The 19929-nt window shown below is 36.1% G+C and overlaps 1 protein-coding gene across 3 annotated transcripts in view; it reads right to left on the bottom strand.

Annotated features, from left to right (window-relative positions):
• Positions 1-19929, bottom strand: part of MAP3K20 (mitogen-activated protein kinase kinase kinase 20) — a 155475-nt gene that overhangs the window by 76405 nt on the left and 59141 nt on the right. For all 3 annotated transcript variants that reach the window (XM_031451669.2, XM_031451672.2, XM_031451670.2), the window contains exons 3-4: positions 12242-12329; positions 3230-3331 (exon numbers count right to left, since the gene is read on the bottom strand). In XM_031451669.2, coding sequence (XP_031307529.2) covers positions 3230-3331; positions 12242-12329 — 190 coding nt within the window. The remainder of the gene's footprint in view (positions 1-3229; positions 3332-12241; positions 12330-19929) is intronic.

Genomic DNA, 19929 nt, shown 5'->3' with positions numbered 1-19929 from the left:
TGGATGTATATAAACTAAGTAGAGTTTAATTATTTTGAATTAAAAATTATACTTTAAAAGACACATATTTCACAGTTACCCCCTTAGTAGTATTTAACTCTTTCCCTGTATTTGTTATTGTCTACCCCCTCAGAATAAAGAAAAAAAACATTTTCTACTGTATATAGAAAATTTCAGTTTTATGCAGGCTAATTTAAAAAATAATCTATTATTTTCTACTATTCTGATTATTACATATATATAGAAGAATCATGAAAGAACAAAGAACATTTTTTAAAATTTTAAACTCTTTACATATAAAGATACTACTGAGAAGAGTCAACAAAAGTGTTAGTAATTCAAATTACTAATTAAACAAGATGTACCTGGAATGAAGGAAATCTTTCTTCTAATGTTAAGTTCTACATATTCCAAACAGTGAAAATCAGTAGTACCAACTCGGGTAACTTTTAATAATTTTTATGACTGAATTTCATAGTTACTTCTCTCTTGCTTCAAGAACAAAATTCCTGAATAATTTTTCAGGTGGAAACTGCTTAATTACTATTAGAGGTAGAGCTAGATAGTTTCTACATTTGCTGATAATAAAGAATTTCAAAAAAACCACTCAAGTTCAAAACCTTTAAATATAGGTACTTTTTCTTCCTCATGGCAGATATTACTGGAAAAAGTACCATGAATTATTTGTGTTTAACGTATAGTATACGTTTATAGAATATTTATTGTATATAAACACAGTTGTAATCACAGTCATACAAAATTCTATTTAATATGTTTTAACAGTGCCATCTACAATTCTGCCTTATTTTTATTGCAAAAAATTAAGAAGGCTGAAAAACACCTTCTTCAATTTTAAGATTCAGGGTTTCCTAGAAAGGACTTGACACATGTCACTTTAGGGAGACCTGGAATCAGTGATGACCCTTTGGGGACTGGGTCCAAGTTTATTTGCTTTAATTGTTCCTCTTCCACACTGTTGACTGACTTGTGGCAATTTCAGATGTACTAGCTGACCCACCCTCTTCCCATCCAGAAAGAAGAGAATCTTTTTTTGCCTTTGAGGAGGTATTCTCTCAGCAGTGATGTTAAGCAATGCCTATTTCAAAAGGCATGAATCAACTCTTATCTGAAATGAATTATTCATTCTTTGATTTCTCAACATCTTGTTGCTTCAGTGGCTTCAATCATGGTCAAACCGAAGGGCACAGCTGAATTCAAAACAGAATCAACAAAAATCAAGCCTTCCCATTTTATCTCCATAGCTTTATCAGAGAGGGCTGAAGTCATTCCGAAAGCACTGATTTCCTCTTCCTTTCATGGGCCATTTTAAATACCAAGCGTTACTTGTGACTATAAATAAACAACTCTTCTCTGCCTCACTCTTCTCACCTGTGTTTGGCCTAACACGTTAGAACTTGTCTTTCAGATTAATTCATCAGACACCCAAAAGTGATTTTATTAGTGGACACTACCCCAAGGCCCACTCCCATTTTCTCCATCCCTATTTTTTACCTCTAGCTCCAGTTTGCTATTTAGTCCTGTTCCTTCTCTCCCTTGACCTTCTGATACAGAGTGCCAGGGCTCTTGAGAAACCCCAGGAATGACTGAGCTGATCTGGAGCCAAAGGACTTGCCCCTCAGACACGGACTGTTGCAGGCGAAGGCGCCCAGAGGGATGAGGTTTACAGGCTGGGGGTGCCAGGGAAGCTTCAGCAGAGTGTGCACAGCAGGAAGCGGAGGGGCTGGTGTCAGTTGATTTGTTTGCTGTCTATCCATCCTAAGTGCCATTAAGTAATAAGATGGGTGTAATTGGCTGAGCACCCTAAATGCAAATGTCTGTAAGGTGAAGTGCTTTAAGTCAAGGACTGCTTGTATATGTATTTACATTTGTGTAAGTGTATTTCCACAATGCTTCAGGCAGTTTCCAATAATAGCACATTACCCTGCTTACAAACAGGTGGCCCCTGTGTACTAGTGACATGCAGAGAAGTGGCTGTGATACATGAAAATGTCCTGAAGAATGTGAAATTTTAAGGTTGATTTGAGACATCTGATGCATGAATACACAATTAAGTTAATTAACACACCCAAAGCCTTAAGTACACCATCCTAAACATAGAGCTTATTATTCTTATAAGGTAATGAAGTATCACTCAAGCAGCAGCATTTGGCATGAAACTTTTTCCTTTTTTAATTTTCATTTTCTCTTTCCCTATGTGAAAAATTTGTCAAGTGTTGATGAAACTTAAATCAGACATGATAATTCCCCAAAGGAAAGACTATTACCTTGGGAAGTCCCTGTATGACTTCCCAGTGAAAGCAAAGTATGAGTTGCTCTCCTTACTGAGTGCTAAATATCCTTTTATTTGCTTTGTCAAGGGATGCCTGTAGAGATCAGAGTAGCAAAATGCAAAGTAGTTAATTGCCCCAGTAAAATCTGGACACACTTGCTCTCTAGGGGTTGCTAAAATACAAACGTAACTATCAGCATTCACAATTTAGATTAAGTTGTTTCCAAAGCAACTTTGACAGTTATAAATAAAACTCAGAAACATTCAGTTAGGAAAATGGAAAATAAAAAGATAAAAATAAATGGAATTTAAATTGCTTTAGAGAGCATTCGTCTATGCAGGAATTTATGAGGGAAAAAAGAACTAGGCACCTTGTTTAGGGATTTTGTGTATTAAAAACATTTCATTTCCAAGGCTGATTTCCAAGTTTACATTAAAATATGAAATCTAAATTGCTTTTAAATGGCAGAGCTAATAAAAAATGTTTTTTAAGTGGTTACTATTTTTAGCTATTACATATATACAAAACGAGTAGAACTAATTCTGCAATAAGTCATGTTTTATGGATACTACGTCTAATTAGAGACTTGCAGAACAAGAGAATTATGACCGTCCCGCCTAAGATATCCAGCGAGCTGGTCAATACAATGTCACAAAATGTGGCAAAAATGGCTGCCCTGGAGCCACTGATTTTGTTGGAACTTGTTTTTTTGGTAAAGAAATAAAGTAAGGAAAGGTAAAACAGAAAAGGAACGCAGGAGTGGAAAAGCAACGACCTAAAATATTACATGCACAATGAATTGCAGAATTCTTGCTACTTTTGGTCTCTGAAAAAAGAAGAACATCTTAAGACACAGAATAACAAATCTTCTGACTTGAGCCACCACGTCAGGATGGAGAAAATGTTCTCCAATTCTGTAAGAAAACGTGAAGCATTACCTTTGGCTACATCCGTGGCCCAGGTCATAATATGTTCCATGTCCATCTCTTCACTTCTGTTACTGTTAATGTAATCATAGAGTGATCCCAGAGAAGCATATTCTATTTTCAAAGGAAAGATAAGCATATAATTAATACCAAGGTACATTTCAGAAATAAGACTACATAGTTTCATTGGGAAAAACGTGTTAAAGAATTTAACAAAGGACGTCATTAAGAGCTTGTAAAAATTATTTCATGCTATGGTTTCTAAAAGTTAATATCATTCTGGAAAGAAATCTGTCAAGGACAAGACCACTAACAGAATGAATAATAAGACTTCAAAAGCTATTTAGATGGAATTGAACACAAAGAGGTGCTGCAAGACTATTTGAAACAAAGGCACGCATGGATACAGGTATTTCTTAAGAAATTGTTATTCTTATGAGGTAGATAAGATTAAACATATAAGTCAGAGGGTTTATGGGACAATGTAAACACATCAGTATCTGTCATATCAGGATTTAGAAGAAGCTCACAAATTTTAAGCACAAAAGGCCAAAAAAGTGAGAAAATTCCTTTAAAAGTGGCTTTGAGATACAAATTACACATCATATAATTCATCTACTATAAGTGCACAATTTAACAATTTGTAGTAAACTCAGAGTTGGGCAACCACAAGCACAACCCAATTTTAGAACCTTTCCATGATGCGAACAATTCCATTATGCCCATTTACAGTGAAATCACCACTCTCAACTCCAGTCCTACGATCAGTTTTCTCGCTTTACAAATGTGCCTCTTCTAGATATTTCACATAAATGGAACCATACAATATGCAGCCTTCATGTCTAACTTCCTTCTCTTCATATAATGTTTCCAAGACTCATTCATACTGTAGCATGTGTCAGTACTTCATTCTTTTCTACTGCTGAATAATATTACATTGTGTGGATTTACCACATTTGGTTTATTCATTCACTGATTGATAGACATTTGGATAGTTCCCAGTTTGGGTGATTATGAACAATGCTCCTGTGAACACTTGTGTTCATGTCTTTGTGTGGAAATACATTTTCCTTTCTCCTGGGTAGATTCCTAGGAGTGGAATTGCTGAAGCACAAGTAACGTGTATGTTTAACTTTTTTTTAAAATTCATTATATTTTACTGTATTTTCCAAGATGCCTTTACAATGAGAACACACTGACTTTAAAATAATGAAAACATTACTTTAAAAAATGTACAACATGACAGTAAATAGCCTAGAGAACAATGAAAAGCCCTGAAATAGAGTTCAGAATGTTTTATACAAAGACATAAAAGCACGCTAGGAAATTTTGTATGTTGAACAATAGTCTCTGTTTCAACAAATGCAAAAAAAAAATTACTGTAGCAAGTGATGAATTAATACAAATTTAATTGGTAAAATTATGTGTACTTGAGATAAAACTGAGAAAATAGAAACGCCCTTTTGCTTCAGATAATTGTCAAGTTTAAAATGGAAAAAACAGGAAGGATGTTCGGTGCATATGTTAATGCAAATGGTCTATTATTTCACCTGTCTAGCAAGAATGAGGAATGAGGGAATGTAGGCATGCTTCACAGTGCCTAGATTTTTGACCATGAAAGCACTGGAGCATCCGTAGGTAACAGTCCAGTTACTTAATGCGTTAACTGCTTATAGTTTTAACCTGGTGAGTAGTAGTGAGAGGAACAGGTTTGGATTGAGCCCTGCTATGGCTGCTGAAGTGTATGTTTAACTTTTTAAGAAACTGTCAAACTGCTTTCCAAGGCAGTTATGCCATTTTATACTTCCAACAGCAATCTATGAGGGTTTCAGTTTCTCCACACCCTTGCCAACACTTAGTATTGTCTGCATTTTTTATTACAGCCATTTTAGTGGGTATAATCTAGTGATATCTCATATTTTTCATTTGCATTTTCCTAGTGAGTAATAAAGTTGGCATCTTTTCATGTGCCTATTAACCCCTTGTATATATTTTCAGGAAAAATGTCTATTCAAATCATTTACTCATTCTTATTAATCCTGAACTCTAAGAACTCCTTGCTTATTCTGAATACAAGACCTTTATCAGATTTGTGATTTGTAAATATCTTCTTCCAGTCTGTAACTTGTTTTTTCATTCTCTTAACAGTATCTTTTAAAGAACAGAAATTCTTAATTTTGATGAAGTTGAATTTATCCATTTTTCTTTTATAGACTGTTTTTGGTGTCATGTTTAAGAACTCCTTGCCTAAGCCAAATGTATGAAGATTTTCTTCTTTCTTTTGGAGTTTTTAAAGTTTTAGCTCTTAAACATAGGTCTGTGATCCATTTTGAGTTTATTTTTGTGTGTGGTTTGAGGTGAGGGTCTAAGTTTTTAATTTTTGTTTTTCTTTTCTTTTCTTTTTTTTTTGCATGTGGAGTTCTAATTTTCCCAGCACAGCTTATTAAAAAGACTATCCTTTACCCACTGAATTCTCTCGGCACTTTTGTTGAAAATCAATTGATGATCAATGTAAGGTTTTTTTTTCCCTAAATTCTTAATTTTGTTCCATAGATCTATATGCCTGTCTTTGTGCTAATATTGCACTATGCTGACTACTGCAGATTTATAATAAGTTTTGAAATGAGGCAAAGTCCCCAAATTTAGATCTTTCTTAAAACTGGTTCAGCTATTCTAGGTCTTCTGCATTTCTGTGTGAATTTTAGGCTCACCTTGTCAATTTCTTACAAAAAAGTCTGCTGAGATTTAGATAGGAATTATTTTGAATTGGTAGATCAATCTGGGGAGAACTGCTGTTTTAACAACATTGAGACTTCCAAACTATGACCACGCAATGTCTCTCCATTTATTTAGATCTTTATTTTCTCTCTGTACTTTTCATTGTGTAAGTCTTATACTTTTTATATTAAATTTATACCCAAATATTTTATTCTTTTTGATAGTACTATGAATGTTGTTTTTTAATTTCATTTTTAGACTATGCATTACCAGTATATAGAAATACAACTGACTTTTTTGTATTGATCTTGGATCCCTGTGACCTTGCTTAACATGTTTATTAGTTTTGGTAGTTTTTTGGTGGATTCCTGGGATTTCCTGACTCTTATAGAATCATGTCATATGAGACAGTTTTACTTCTTCCTTTCCAGTCCGGATGCCTCTTATTTTCTTGCCTGATTACACTAGAACCTCCAGTACAATGTAGAGTAGATGGCAAGAGCAGAACCTCACTGTTTTATGCCTAAGCTTAGGGGAAAAACATTCAATTTTTCACTGGTAAGTATAATAATAGCTGTGGGTTTTTGTAAATGCTATTTATTAGGTTGAGAAAATTCCCTTCTATTTCTAGTCTGTTGAGATTTCTTACTATAAATGGGTGTTGTAATAATGTCAAATGGTTTTTGTCTTTTATTCTATTATCTATTATGGTGGTTTACATTAATTGATTTCAAATGTTAAATCAACCTTGCATTTCTGGGACAAATTTCATTTTGTTGTGGTGTATAATCCTTTTTACTGGTGGCTGGATTCAGTTTGCTAATATGTATTCAAGGGTTTTTGCAGCTATGTTCAGGAGGGATACTGGTTTGTAGCTTTATTATGTTTTTGTCTGGCTTTGGTATTAGGATAATACTGGCCTCACAGAATGAGTTGGTAAGCGTTCCTTCTTCTATTTTTGGAAAGAGTATAGGAAGGACTGGTACTATTTTTTTCTATAGACATTTGATAGAATTCACCAGTGAAATCATGTGGGTCTGGGCTTTTCATTATGAAAATGTTTTAAATTACAAATTCAAATTTCTTTACTTATAGGTCTGGTCAGACATTACATCTAGATTGTCTAATTTGTTGGCATAAAGTTGGTCATGACATTCCCTTATAATCCTTTTAAACTTCTGTAGGGACCATGGTGCCATCCTCTCCTTCATTCCTGATTTTGCTTATTTGCATTTTCTGTTTTGTTGGTTAATTCAGCTAAAGGTTTGTCAGTTTTACAGATCTTTTCAAAGACCAAATTTTTAGTTTCATTGATTTTCTCTATTATTTTTCTACTTTCTATGTTACTGCATTCTGTTATATTATTTCCTTTCATTGACTTACTTTGAGTTATTTTGTTCTTTTTGTAGCTTAAGGTTGAAGCTTAGATGATCAATTTCAGACTTTTTTTTCTACATAGATGTTAAAAGCTGTAAATTTCCCCCAGGTGTCACTTTATCTGCCACCTATAATTTTGATATGCTGCACTTTCATTTTCTTTATGTCCAAAATATTTTAAAATCCATTGTGATTTCTTCTTTGATTCATTGGGTATTTAAAAGTATGTCATTTAATTTCCAAATATTTGGGGATTTTCCACGTTTTTTTCTTGCCTTGATTTGTAATTTAATTCTATTGTGGTTGGAGAATATTTCAATTCTTTTAGATATATTGAGATTTATTTCATAGCCTGACTTATCCTGTATGCTAATGAACGTTCCATGTGCACCTGAAAAGAACATGTATTCTTTGTTGGGCGGTGTGTTCTATACATGTGAGTTAGGTAGAGTTGGCTGAGAGTGTTTGTCGAGTTTTCTATATCCTTGCTGACTTTCTGTCTACTTGTTCTATGAATTATTGAGAGTAGGGCACTGCAATTGGTTATTTTTGAACTAACTACTTCTCCTTTAAATTCTGTTTTTGCTTCATGTACTTAGAGGATCTGTTGTGTATACACTTACAGCTGCATTTGCCCCAGTCATCTTTGTTCAGTCTAGTAGAGCTGCTGGCTCTCCCTGCTCACCTGCCACCAGGATTATCACTTCCACTGACAATGCTGCTGAACGTAGGCATTACCTATTGTTCCCAAACTAGTGAGCACACTTTGACTATGACCTGCCCTTTGTGCTGCTGAGCTGGGGTGGGGTGGGGTAAGAATGAGGACAACCCCAGGCAAGAGCACTACTGATTCCCACTACTATCACCCAAAGTTAGCAGTTTTTCAAGCATAAACACTTCTCAAATTGTTATAAGCCTCTGGCCAATTTCCAGAGTGTCAAAAATTTTGTCCAGATTTATAGATGCTTTTGAGGAGAGGATTTGCTGACCCCCTAATTCATTCCTAGCTGGAAGTCCCTCCCAGAAAATTCCTTTTTATATTAAAGGCCAGTTTGGACAAAGGTTGAGCCTTATTTTGGGAGGCTGAGAATTACCCTATTCCAATTTTATTTATAATAATTTCAACACCATACCGATAATGTCTGTAATTTCAACAAATAGTTTTTAGCAACTTCTTCTCTCTCTGAAGACATAAGGTAGGAACAATACTAGGAAACTAAAGTCAATTCATGCAATTAAATGTATGTTATCATGAGAATTTATTCCTTGAGAAAAACACTACTACTCATAGCAAAACATTAATTATCTCAGCAAAACATTATCTCAGTGATAACTCACATTCCCATTTTTGTTTTGTTTTTGTTTTTGTTTAATTTTTATTTTGACATCAAAGTTATGTAATAGCTATCAGTCAAATAGCATAAAATTACAACAATAATCTTAGGTGAATAAAGGAATGACAATGAAGAGAACAGCTTAAATTTTTCTATGAAATAGTTTGGTCCAATGTAACAATAAAGGCATTTGCAGCCTATGCTAATAGGCTAACAGTAGTAAACTATACTCTAGACAATTAAGCAGCCTTCTATAAATAAAAATTTTTGGTTACTAAAATATCATTTGGTAGAAGATTGTCTCACAACCTTTAAGAGTTACTGTGGATGCCAAATATAAAGTAAAATTCACCTCCATCTCCAAAAAAAAATCATCCTCAGAAAAAAGTGAGTAACTTTATATCCAGATACTTCTAAAATCTGTTATGTTACAGGGCGCTCTCTCAATTATTTTATTTTGAACAACAAAATGTATTTGGGGGAAAATATATGAGCCTGAGATTACCTCAAATCAGTTTTTAAAGGCTTACAGAGGTCACCTGTACAAATAAGAAACAACAACAACAAAAAAAGAGGCCACAAAATTTAACACAGATAGAGTAATTATTTCTGTACCTATGAGTTCTCAAATGCAAGTGTGGGATGTCACTGAAAACAGGTCTTCTAAAGAACAATTTAAAAAGTGACACAGTTATGGTTACAAATATACCTTATGAGACTAAAATAGCCAACAATCTTAATGCTATGGCATTGGGTACTTGTAGCTTGGGGAAAGTATCCAGAGACAGCATCATAGACAGATGCAAAACCCACTATATTTTGAACTGTAGTGAAGACAATTTTGTGATATTGTGATTTATATTAAGAAACACACATTTGCTTTTGTCCTGTTTCTGGTACAGATCTCCTAAAATGTTCTGGCACAGATCATCCTTGGAATGTCCTAAGCAATAAGAGCAATGGGAGCATCTTTTGTTATAATATATGGTCTTGGTCCTGGTTTCCTAAAATCGCTCCAGAGCCATAAAGGTAAAAGGAGAGTCTTGTTATTCATAACAAACACTTTTGACCACATTTGAGTTTGTGTCAATGAAGTGACTTTGGGAAGGCCCCTAAGGATGGGGGCTGGTTGCCAGGGGAACCAACCATGCAATCAGAGGGTTGAAACTTTCAGCCTGACCTCCCATCCCTCCCCTTACCTTTGGGGAGGGGAGAGGGCTGGAGGTTGGAAATCACCAATGGCCAGTGAATCAACCATGCCTATGTAATGAAGCCTCTATAAAAATCCAAAATGATGGGGTTCAGAGAGGTTCTGTTTTGGTGGGCAGAAACACATCCACATGCTGGGAGGGTGGCTCACTCCAGACTCAGAGGTGGCATACATTCCTGTGCTTAGGACCCTTCTGGACTTGACCCTGTGTATCTCTTCAGCTGGCTGCTCATTTTTACCCTTTACTATCCTTTATAATGAACCAGGAATCTAGTAAGTAAACTGTTTTCCCGAGGTCTGTGAGATGCACCAACATTTAATCAAATCCAAGGAGGGCATCATAAGAACTTCCCATTTATAGCCACCCCCTCTCCTAGGGGTTACCTCATCATCACAATCTCAGCCCTCAAGTATTTAGTTAGTAAAGGAAAAAAAAAAGTTGAAAGAATGAGAGTAGTACAGAATGAAGAGGTTTCCAAAGATTAAAAAATAAAATATAATAAAAAAAGATGATCCACTACTGTATCTTTTATTTTGATGTTGGAATCTGAGATTCTAGTCACCCCATTTCTTTGTAGATCTGGGGGAAAGATGTTCAATTTCCTTCCAAAGGAAATAAAGTGGCAACTGTCCTCTGGGCTCTGTCCCAGGTCTTCTTATAAGCAGGGCTTTATAAAACCTTCTCTGTGAGAAGTTTCAGCAAACACACACGCACAGGTGCACACATACACACTCTCACCCAGAAATCATCAATTCCAGTCCTTTCATTCACATATGAGAAAACCGAGACATAGATCATCAGTGGCCCATCTCTGCGGCTTTGGCAGAATTTAAGACAGGATCTCACAGCTCTCAATTTCTATTCCAGGGTTCATTCCAGTCCATCACTCTGCTAAATTGTTCTTTCAGCTCCTCAGTATGAATGACAACAGCTGCCTGCTGCAACAACCTTTACTGTGAACAGGTAAACTCAAGTCAGAATAGATTCAAGCCATTCAGGTTTCCCTGATCAGAACCCCAACATCTGAGAAAGATGACAGGGTTCTAAAGAGGGAGAGCTAGCTAGGCTGGCCGATCAAGGTCTGTGTCTGTCTGACTCTCTTTCTGTCTTAATCTCCCTATACAAAGATGTATTTCTGTTCATTTCAAGATGCAGGGCAAGTGCTATCACCCCCAACTGGTTTGATCTTACAAACTTGACTCAGTTTGTGTACATACAGTCATCCTTCAGTAGCTGTAGGGGATTGGTTCCAGGACCCCCGGCAGATAGCAAAATCCATGGATACACAAGCCCCTTATGTAAAATGGAGCAAGACAGTCAGCCTGCCACATCCGTGGGATCTTGTGCCCATAGCCTTTGGGAACCTAGCTTGCACACAAGAAGAGGAGAATCTGTACACAACCAATCGAGAAATGGATACCACCCTTGTTCTACCACTAGCTGTGTAACCCCGGAAAGTACCAAGTGAGAGTTTTAGTTCCGTATGTAAAACAGAAATGATTTTACCTAGCTCACGGTGTTATTCTGAGTGTCAGATGAGATAATGTATTAGGAAGTACCTAATCCAGTCCTTTTTTTTGAGGGTGTTTGCTGTCATTTTCTGTAAATGCAATCCAAGTTCTTACCACTATAGGAAAAGAAGACAGGGCTAATCTTTTAAGGTTTTCCTGTTCATTTTGTTTTGATCAAAGAACTACCATGATAAAGAACCTGATCAAAGTTACTTACTGTAAAACTGAATGCTATACTTATAGACCTGAAGTTGCTCACTGTATCATACAAATATGAGTATAAAGAATTAAAAATATGCGCCTTTCGGTGTTTTTACACGGCAAAATTTTCTGTGTGCTCTTTTTTAGAAAGGGTATTTCCATTCGTTATGAACTCATGCTCCAAATTGTGATAATTTAGATCAAGGTCATTACCAACCCAGATGACCAAACCTGAAAAATATTCTCATGTCAGAGACCTTGAAGAAAGAACACTCCAGTGGGATTAAAATGCCTTGCAAAGAATTACAACATGAATAGCTCAAGAAATCTTAATTTGTAAAAGGTCACAGAGTTACAGAAAACATCGCTCATTTCAACTAATTAAATGAAATTTTAGTTAAACGGCACCTTCAAATATCAGTATTGCAGCTGCGAGTGGATTTAAACAGCATTTACGCAGATGTAATTAGCACAGTTAAACATGGGTAGAAGTGGAAACACCATTCTTAATTATATTGATATAATCAGTTTTATTAATGCTTTATAGCAACAAAAGTGGCACCTGACAGTAGCACACAATTCATGAGTGAACCTAATATTAAGCATTTTAGCATGTTAAAGAATCTAAAGCTAGGTACTTGGGGAAAGGAAAAAGTCAAAGAGCGTTCCTACCTGTGACGATACCATAGTTGGGAGGCTCAAGAATTACTCCGTAAAACTGGATGATGTTTCTGTGACTGAGGACACTGAGTATTTCTGCCTGTACAAAAATCGAACACAAAAGTGCATAACATTTCACATTTACAAAAGCCTCAGAAAATAGCTTTCCTATTCAATTTTCTTTACATATGTTTACAAAGATGTATATGTGCTCCATATGTAAGTGATGCTGATAAAACTTTGTCTTTGGTAGCATTCTTGACAGTTTAAGAATTTATATTGAAGCTTTCCGAAAATGTTTAAAAAGAGATGGTGTTGAAGTGGCAACAGAAGCGGTGCTCACCAGCAGGTTGGCCTGTCTGATGGTGGAGGGGGATGACTAAAGAGGGGAGGTAACCATATTTACTTACGGTAAAAGCCCTCATCCTAAAAGTCAAATACATTTTTCCTGCATAATGCCTCTTCCGGGAGACTGCAGCAAGACTGAACTTCTATCGGTTGGATGAATAGTCATTACAAAATTAAGGGAGGGCTTCTTAACTGTTACAGAATAGATTCAAGTAATACCCACTTATATTATCTATCTAATCACTCATTTAAAATATATTATTGCTCTCCTGCTGTAGGCAAGGTACTATAAAGGATAGACAGGTGGATCCTTGACCTTCACTGGTGATTTTTTTTTTCAGTAACCATTCTTTAACTAATAATACAGATATTATTCTTTTGATAATAATATTGGATACACACACATACAAAGAGAAGAAAAAGAGATGAAAGAAAGGATCAAATAAAAAAAGTAGTCCCCTTTATCTGTGGTTTCCCTTTCTGTTTTCAGTTACCTGCTGTCAACCTTCATCCAAAAATATTAAATGATAAATTCTATAAGTAAATAATTCATAGTTTTTTAACGTGAGTATATTGCTTTATTCACTATTTGTTAGAGGTCTCATATTAAGGACACCAACTAAGCCAAAAATTTGAAGGTAAATAAAAGCTTTCAAAGAAAATATAACAGCATGGCATAAATCTATACAACTACAGATCTCTTTCCCCCCAACAGAGTATTTGAAAAACTATAAACAAGTTGTCTTGATTCCCCACTTCAGTGGTGACTGGATAGGGAAGCCATACTTTACACTTTATTAATGTATTAAATACTAGAAAACTGTACTGCAGAGCACCATGGTAAAAAAAATAAATTGTTTATTAAACTTAATTTTTTTAATTAAAAAAACTATGGATACTTAGTGTATATCTGCTACTGGCTATATAAGGACGTTCTCCAGACTACCAAATCACATGTAGTCATTAAAATTTTATTACTTTTGTGGAGATAAAATATGGTTAATCAAGTTACAAACAATTGGGTACAAAATCATGTAAGTGAAATAAAGAAACTGTTCAATATTTTTAAATGAAAGGCATGTATTGGCAGTAAGTAAACAGGGGATTTGTTAAGTCCCCCATCCCAGAGAGGGCATGATCAAGAAGAATGGCAGCACTGAACAAAGATGGAGATGCCTTGGTCAGAAAGAAGACGCTCTCTGGGAATCTGCACACTGAATTTGTGCTATTCCTTACACATTTGTTTCATAGGAAGAGTTAAATTTTCCTTAAAAACACTGTGAAACTTGTTTTGAAGGTGGTGTGGCTAGACTGAAAATCGAAGTTCGAGGGTTGACATAGTATCAATATGGGAACACGAGAAAGGAACACAACAGTGACTGGATGAGACATTTATCAAGGTGGACTGGACAGCTTTTTCTTTTAGTGACAAAGGTGAAACGACTCCTTGACATTCACTGAGTGTCCACCATGTGTAGAGGTTCTGTATTCACCAAAGGACCTTCTCATAGCTTATTTTTCCAAGTAGAAAGAAAATGCATTAATTGGGTAATACAATTTTTCATTCAGATGGCAATTCTATTTCTCATTAAGTAATAATAAACTTTGTTGTAAAAACAGAGTTCATATGAAGCTTGGAAATCATAAGCCCTCTATTTTTATGCAGCAGATCGACTCTTTGTGAGTAAAACACGAGAGTTCAACGTGAGGAAAGCTTTAATGGTGGGACCAATGTTGGTCAAAATAGAGGAGTGCTATCCTTTGGCATGTTTCAGTATGTTCTTGGGGGTATCTAAATCCTGTGACCATTAAAAATGTTTGTATCAACAAAGAAAAAATACAAGAATATTCTGAATCCTTGGATGACCACTTTATATTCATCAAGACATGGGATTTTCACTGTTCCAGCTAGTTTTCATGTTGATATTTAAGACATTGCCAAATGACACGTTGGAGAGACAGAATTGATCTTTTCAAGCATCGGCAAACGTGTCTAACAGCTCTTGAGTATGCATATGCTAATAACAAAATAACAACTGTTATCTTGTGTCCCTTTGCTGTGCTCATAGTTTAATTCTTTACAGTTATGAAAAACTTTTGCAGTATAATTTGCAAGTAAAAGACATTTTTATGGAATAAGACTTTGGATTCCAATTTAATAAATTAAGAATTTGATTTAACATCATGAAAACAACACATTACTTTAGAGTGTTGTATTAGTGTCATGGAAATGGGCTAAAAACAAACAGAGGCAGATTAAATAAATAAGTGGCATTTGCAATAGATGAAGGTCAAGTGATACTAGGATGTTAGCAATTCAAACACACTCCAACAGAAATACCTGGGATTAACTGAATTATGCAAACTTGTGCTGTAGTGGCCAGTATCTGACAGCAAGAGGATGGATTATGTAGATTTGCCTTTAAAGGACCCCTGCTTGTCAACAGTTCATTAATGAAAACTGTTGTAGTCAATAGGCAGCAAATAATTTTTCCTTAAATTGTTGATTTCCCATTGTTTTCCAGATTTAAATTCCGGGATACTTTAGCAAATGGACTGCCCATCAAAATAATGGATTGGGGGGAGGCTATAGCTCAAGTGGTAGAGTGCATGTTTAGCATGCACAGGGTCGTGGGTTCAATCCCCAGTAATCCCTCCAAAAATAAATAAACAAATCCAATAAAAAAAATGGATTAGTGATTTTAAAAAGTTCACTGTTAAAAAGGAAACATAATAATGATGAAGGCTAAAATAATGGTCCACTGTGGCCAAAAATGTAAATATATCTTTTTACACTACTAAAACCAACAAAAAATTTATTTTTACTACATATAATTTGATGAAAATTATTTACTCTTGTATTAGTTTTATAGTTGCATTTGTATTTACCTGAAAAATTGATGTTGATTTTATGAGCTATAAGCAATAAAAAATTAATTCTTAGTTTTATGCTTATGTATACTTAAGTTACGTTGAATTGATAATTTTAGTCAATATTGGAAATCTCAATGATATATTTTTCTATATAAAGAATTTACATTTCTCAGTTTGCAAAATGCTATTTTTGGGGGGACTCTAGAGCCTCTAACAGATACTTGTATGCCAATATTCATTAGTAGCATTATTAACAACAGCCAAAAGGCAGAAACAACCCAAGTGTTCATCATTTTGAACAGATAAATAAAATGGAATATTATTCAGTCATAAAGAGGAATTAAGTTCTGATACTTGCTACAATATGGATGAACCTTGAAAACATTATGCTTAGTGAATACACCAGACACAAAAGGACAAATACTGTATGATTCCACTTATATGACATATCTTGAAATGGCAAATTCAGAGATTAGAAAGAATGCAGATTAGACATTGCCAGGGGCTGGAAGAAGAAGGAATGGGGAATTACTGCTTAATGTGTAGAGTTTCTGTTTGGAGTAATGAAAAAATTTGGAACTAGACAGTGGTGATGGTTGGTTACAGAACTGTGAATATAATTAGTGCCACTTAACTGTATAGTTAAAATGACAGATTTTATGCTATATATATTTTACTACAATAAACATTAAGCATGTTTAAGAAAATGTTACTCTAAACTTTTACAGAGATGAATGGTCATAGTCTGTTTAATAATCACCCCAAAGTTACACAACCCAACGTCTCAATATCCTTGGGATAAGTAGGTAGTTTTCCAAGATGAGGACTTGAGGATTGAAGGAGAGACTGGGACAGACTACAGCAATTTTAACTGAGGCTCAAAGACTCTCCATAAAAATGACAAATCCCAACATGGCAGAGAAGTGGAGTAACCACAGGTCTTTTCATAAAAATGTCTAATAGCAATGTCCTTATCAGAGCACAAAAATGTCTACACAGACACTGTGCAGTAAGATACGTGACTGCTCCCACTGTTCCAGCTGGGGCTGCTGTCTTCCTTCCTCCCTCCCTCCTTTCCCTCCTTCCTTCTTCCCAGGAAAACCTGCAGGGGTTTGGGGAGGAGGTGGGCATTCTGTTAGTTTTATTTTACCTGGCATTTCTATTCATTTATGTGAGAAGATGAGCCATGGGCTCAGTTGGTCGTGTTTCCGGAAGTTGACCAGCACATGGTTCCAAATGGCTCATCCGATCAGAGAGAAAAGGAAACACTAAATATCATAATTTAATTAAATTTAGTAAGTATCATAATTCAACCTAATCCCAAATTTTAATTTGTCACAAACTTTAATTTTGGAGAGCTGTCAGAGAATCCTTAAAGATTCTGTGGGGTTTTTTTTCTTTTCATTGAAGCATAGCTGATTTACAATATTGTGTTAGTTTCAGGTGTACAACAAAGTGATTCAGTTATATGTACGTTTTTTCAGATTATTTTCCATTATAGATTATTAAATGTTGAATATAGTTCCCTGGGCTATCCAGTAAATCCTTGCTGCTGGTCTAATTTATCCATAATAGTTTGTATTTATTAATCCCATACTCCTAATATATCCCTCCCCCATCTTGCCCCTTTGATAACCATAAATTTGTTTTCTATGTCTGTGGGTCTGTTTCTATTTTGTATATAGATTCATTTGTATTATATTTTAGATACCACATATAAGTGATATCATGTAATATTTGTTTTGTCTCTCTTACTTCCTTTAGTATAATATTCTCCAGGTACAGCCAAGTTGCTGCAACTGGCAATATTTCATTCCTCTTTTATGGTTAATATTCCACAGTATATTTATGTCACAACTTCTCGAGCCAATAGTCTGTTGATGGACACTTGGGTTGTTTCCATGCCTTGGCTATTGTAAATAGTGCTGCTATGAACAAGAGTTTGTGTGTTTTTTTAAGGCTTGTTTTATGTTTTTTAATATTCCATTGATACATTCTGTATGTATTTATGTGACAATATATTAAAAATAAAGTCGAGTTCACTTCTTTTTGTGAAAGAAGGTAAAGATACCAACAGCATTCTGTTGATCACTACGGAAGGAAAGCAACAGCTTATGAAGACCCCCATCACTCGGCCGGCAGGCCCCATTTAGATTTTGTATTAGTAATAGGCTTTTCTCCCTGGTTGTCAAGAGCTATCAGTATCCACACAGCAGCAGGGCTGTGTCTCACAGAGTCCGTCCTTCTGCCTGTGGCATGGCACTGACCAAAAGGTGGTAGGTGTAAAACAGCCCAAGGTACACTTCTACCGTCCAGGAGCGTCAGTGGCTCCTCCTCGCCCTCTCCAGTGTGTGGTATTTAAAGCACTACTCCCGGGACTCTGATCTCTGGGGGCGTCACCAATTCCAAGATTCTATGATTCCATCAGAGTATGGTAGAAAAGAAAGAAACGTGGCTCATCCAGTCACAGTCAAAGGAAGCGGATTCTTCACCGCACTGTGCATGCAAGGTCAAAGGCTCTCTGCAAAGACAGCATCTCCAAAATATCAATATGATCCAGGGTCAGTGTAGTCCCCCAAAGTCCAAGCAGATATGAGATGATTCCACATTTTTTTAAAATAAAAATTATACATAAGAAGAGAGATTTAAAAAACCCAACATATTAATGTGGTTATCTCTAGATAGCAAAAAGAATCATAAATTATTTAAACTTTTTATGTATTTCCTAAATTCTTTACAATAAGCCTATATAATATTTAATAAGAAAAAGCAATACACACATGTTGTATGTAATATATAACTAACATATATGTGACTAGAGCATATAAATATAAAATAAAAAATATTGATTTGCATGGAAATTCTGATTTTCCCTAGGATTGGATCAGGAAGAGGTAAAACTCTTTCCTTTCCTTCCCAGGACTACTCTAGGCATATTACAAAACTAGTTCAGTTAACCTCTGAGCTGTTTCTCCTGACATGGTTCTAGAACAAACCAGTGTTTCTCCCAGGCTATTCCTGAAGGCGGCCATGGGGTCTGAGGGGCCGTGAGACAAAGATGTGGGTGCTGGACACAGTGCACCCACTTAGAGCCTGGCCTGGTGTTTTAGGAAATGATCTTCCTCACCCTCTGACATTTGCTCCCGTGGCTTGCTGCTCTTAAAGGAAGCCTTTCCTACTTGGCTTATCTTGAGAAACTTCTAGTATAATATCACACGAGGGAGAAAGATCAGATACTTTATATACAGGAAGTACTCAATAATATTTGAAGGGTGGATGAACAAATAGCATTTGATGATGACAATAGTAAATGTGTTTAAATAATCGTCATGGAGAGTCCATGTGAGGTAAATGTTTACTCTGAACAGAACAGTGGGAAGAGTAAAATGCCTGTGGGTGTGGATTTGCTTCATTCTGTTTTTTTACATGCATAAGGGTTACTTAAGGCTATTATTTCGTAAGAATGACAATCAATTATACAACTACAGCAGAAGCCACAGTGAAATTTATGTTCACCAGCTCATTGTTGATTTGAACTTTCAGAATGAAGACTTGGACGGCAACAAGTTGCCTCTTGCATGCTCTGTAACAATCAAATGAGCACAATTTCTTGAGAGCCCTTCCCTGCTTGGCTATTCTCCAAGCATGCCCTCATTGCACTTTTTTAAGATTCAGAATGCAGAGGCTTGCTTAGTCTTAAACCTCCCGGTTCCAATTTTCTACCCAGTACATTTTCCCATATATGTTTCCAAAACCACCCCTGCAGGTGAGCTAGCCTCTTGTCAAGTCCACACTTTTCATACCCACCGCGGCAGATGCTCCTTCAGCACACCCTGAGAAACGGAGCCCTGATTCTCAGTAGTGGAGCTCCATTTCACAGACTCCCTGCTATAGACTGAACGTGAAGAAACCTAACCCCCAATGTCATGGTATTTGGAGGTGGGGCCTGTGGGAGGTGATTAGGTTATGAGGGCGGAGCCCTCATGAATGGAATTAGTGCCCTTATAAAGGGGACCCCAGAGAGCTCTCTCGCCCCTTGCTTGTGAGGACACAGAGAGAAGATGGCCACCTGTGAACCAGGAAGCAGGTTCTCACCAGAAACTGAATCTGTTAAAGACTTGATCTCAGATTTCCCAGCCACCATTACTGTGAGGAATAAAATGCTTGTTGTTTATAGGCCATCTCATCTTCGGTATTGTTACAGTAGCCTAAATGGGCTAAGACAGTCCTCTTCCTAGGTTTGGGCCAGTATCACAAAAGTCCACAGCAGCTGAACAAGACCTCTCATGCACAGGATGGGTTTGAGAAGACAGGACCACTGGTCTTCTCAGTACAGCCTAACTCTTAACTGTATCCCCACAGAGCCCACAACTATTGTACTTAGCAGTGGAATGTAAAGGACAAGAAATTCTTGATTTAAAAACTCCTGGGGGTGGGGTGGTAAAGCTCAGTGGGAGAGCATGTGCTCAGCATGCACT

This window comes from Camelus dromedarius, chromosome 4 (genome assembly GCF_036321535.1).
Source record: "Camelus dromedarius isolate mCamDro1 chromosome 4, mCamDro1.pat, whole genome shotgun sequence".
Taxonomy (NCBI): Eukaryota; Metazoa; Chordata; class Mammalia; order Artiodactyla; family Camelidae; genus Camelus; species Camelus dromedarius.
Note: the sequence above shows the minus strand (reverse complement) of the source record. Positions and strands in the feature narration are given on the sequence as shown.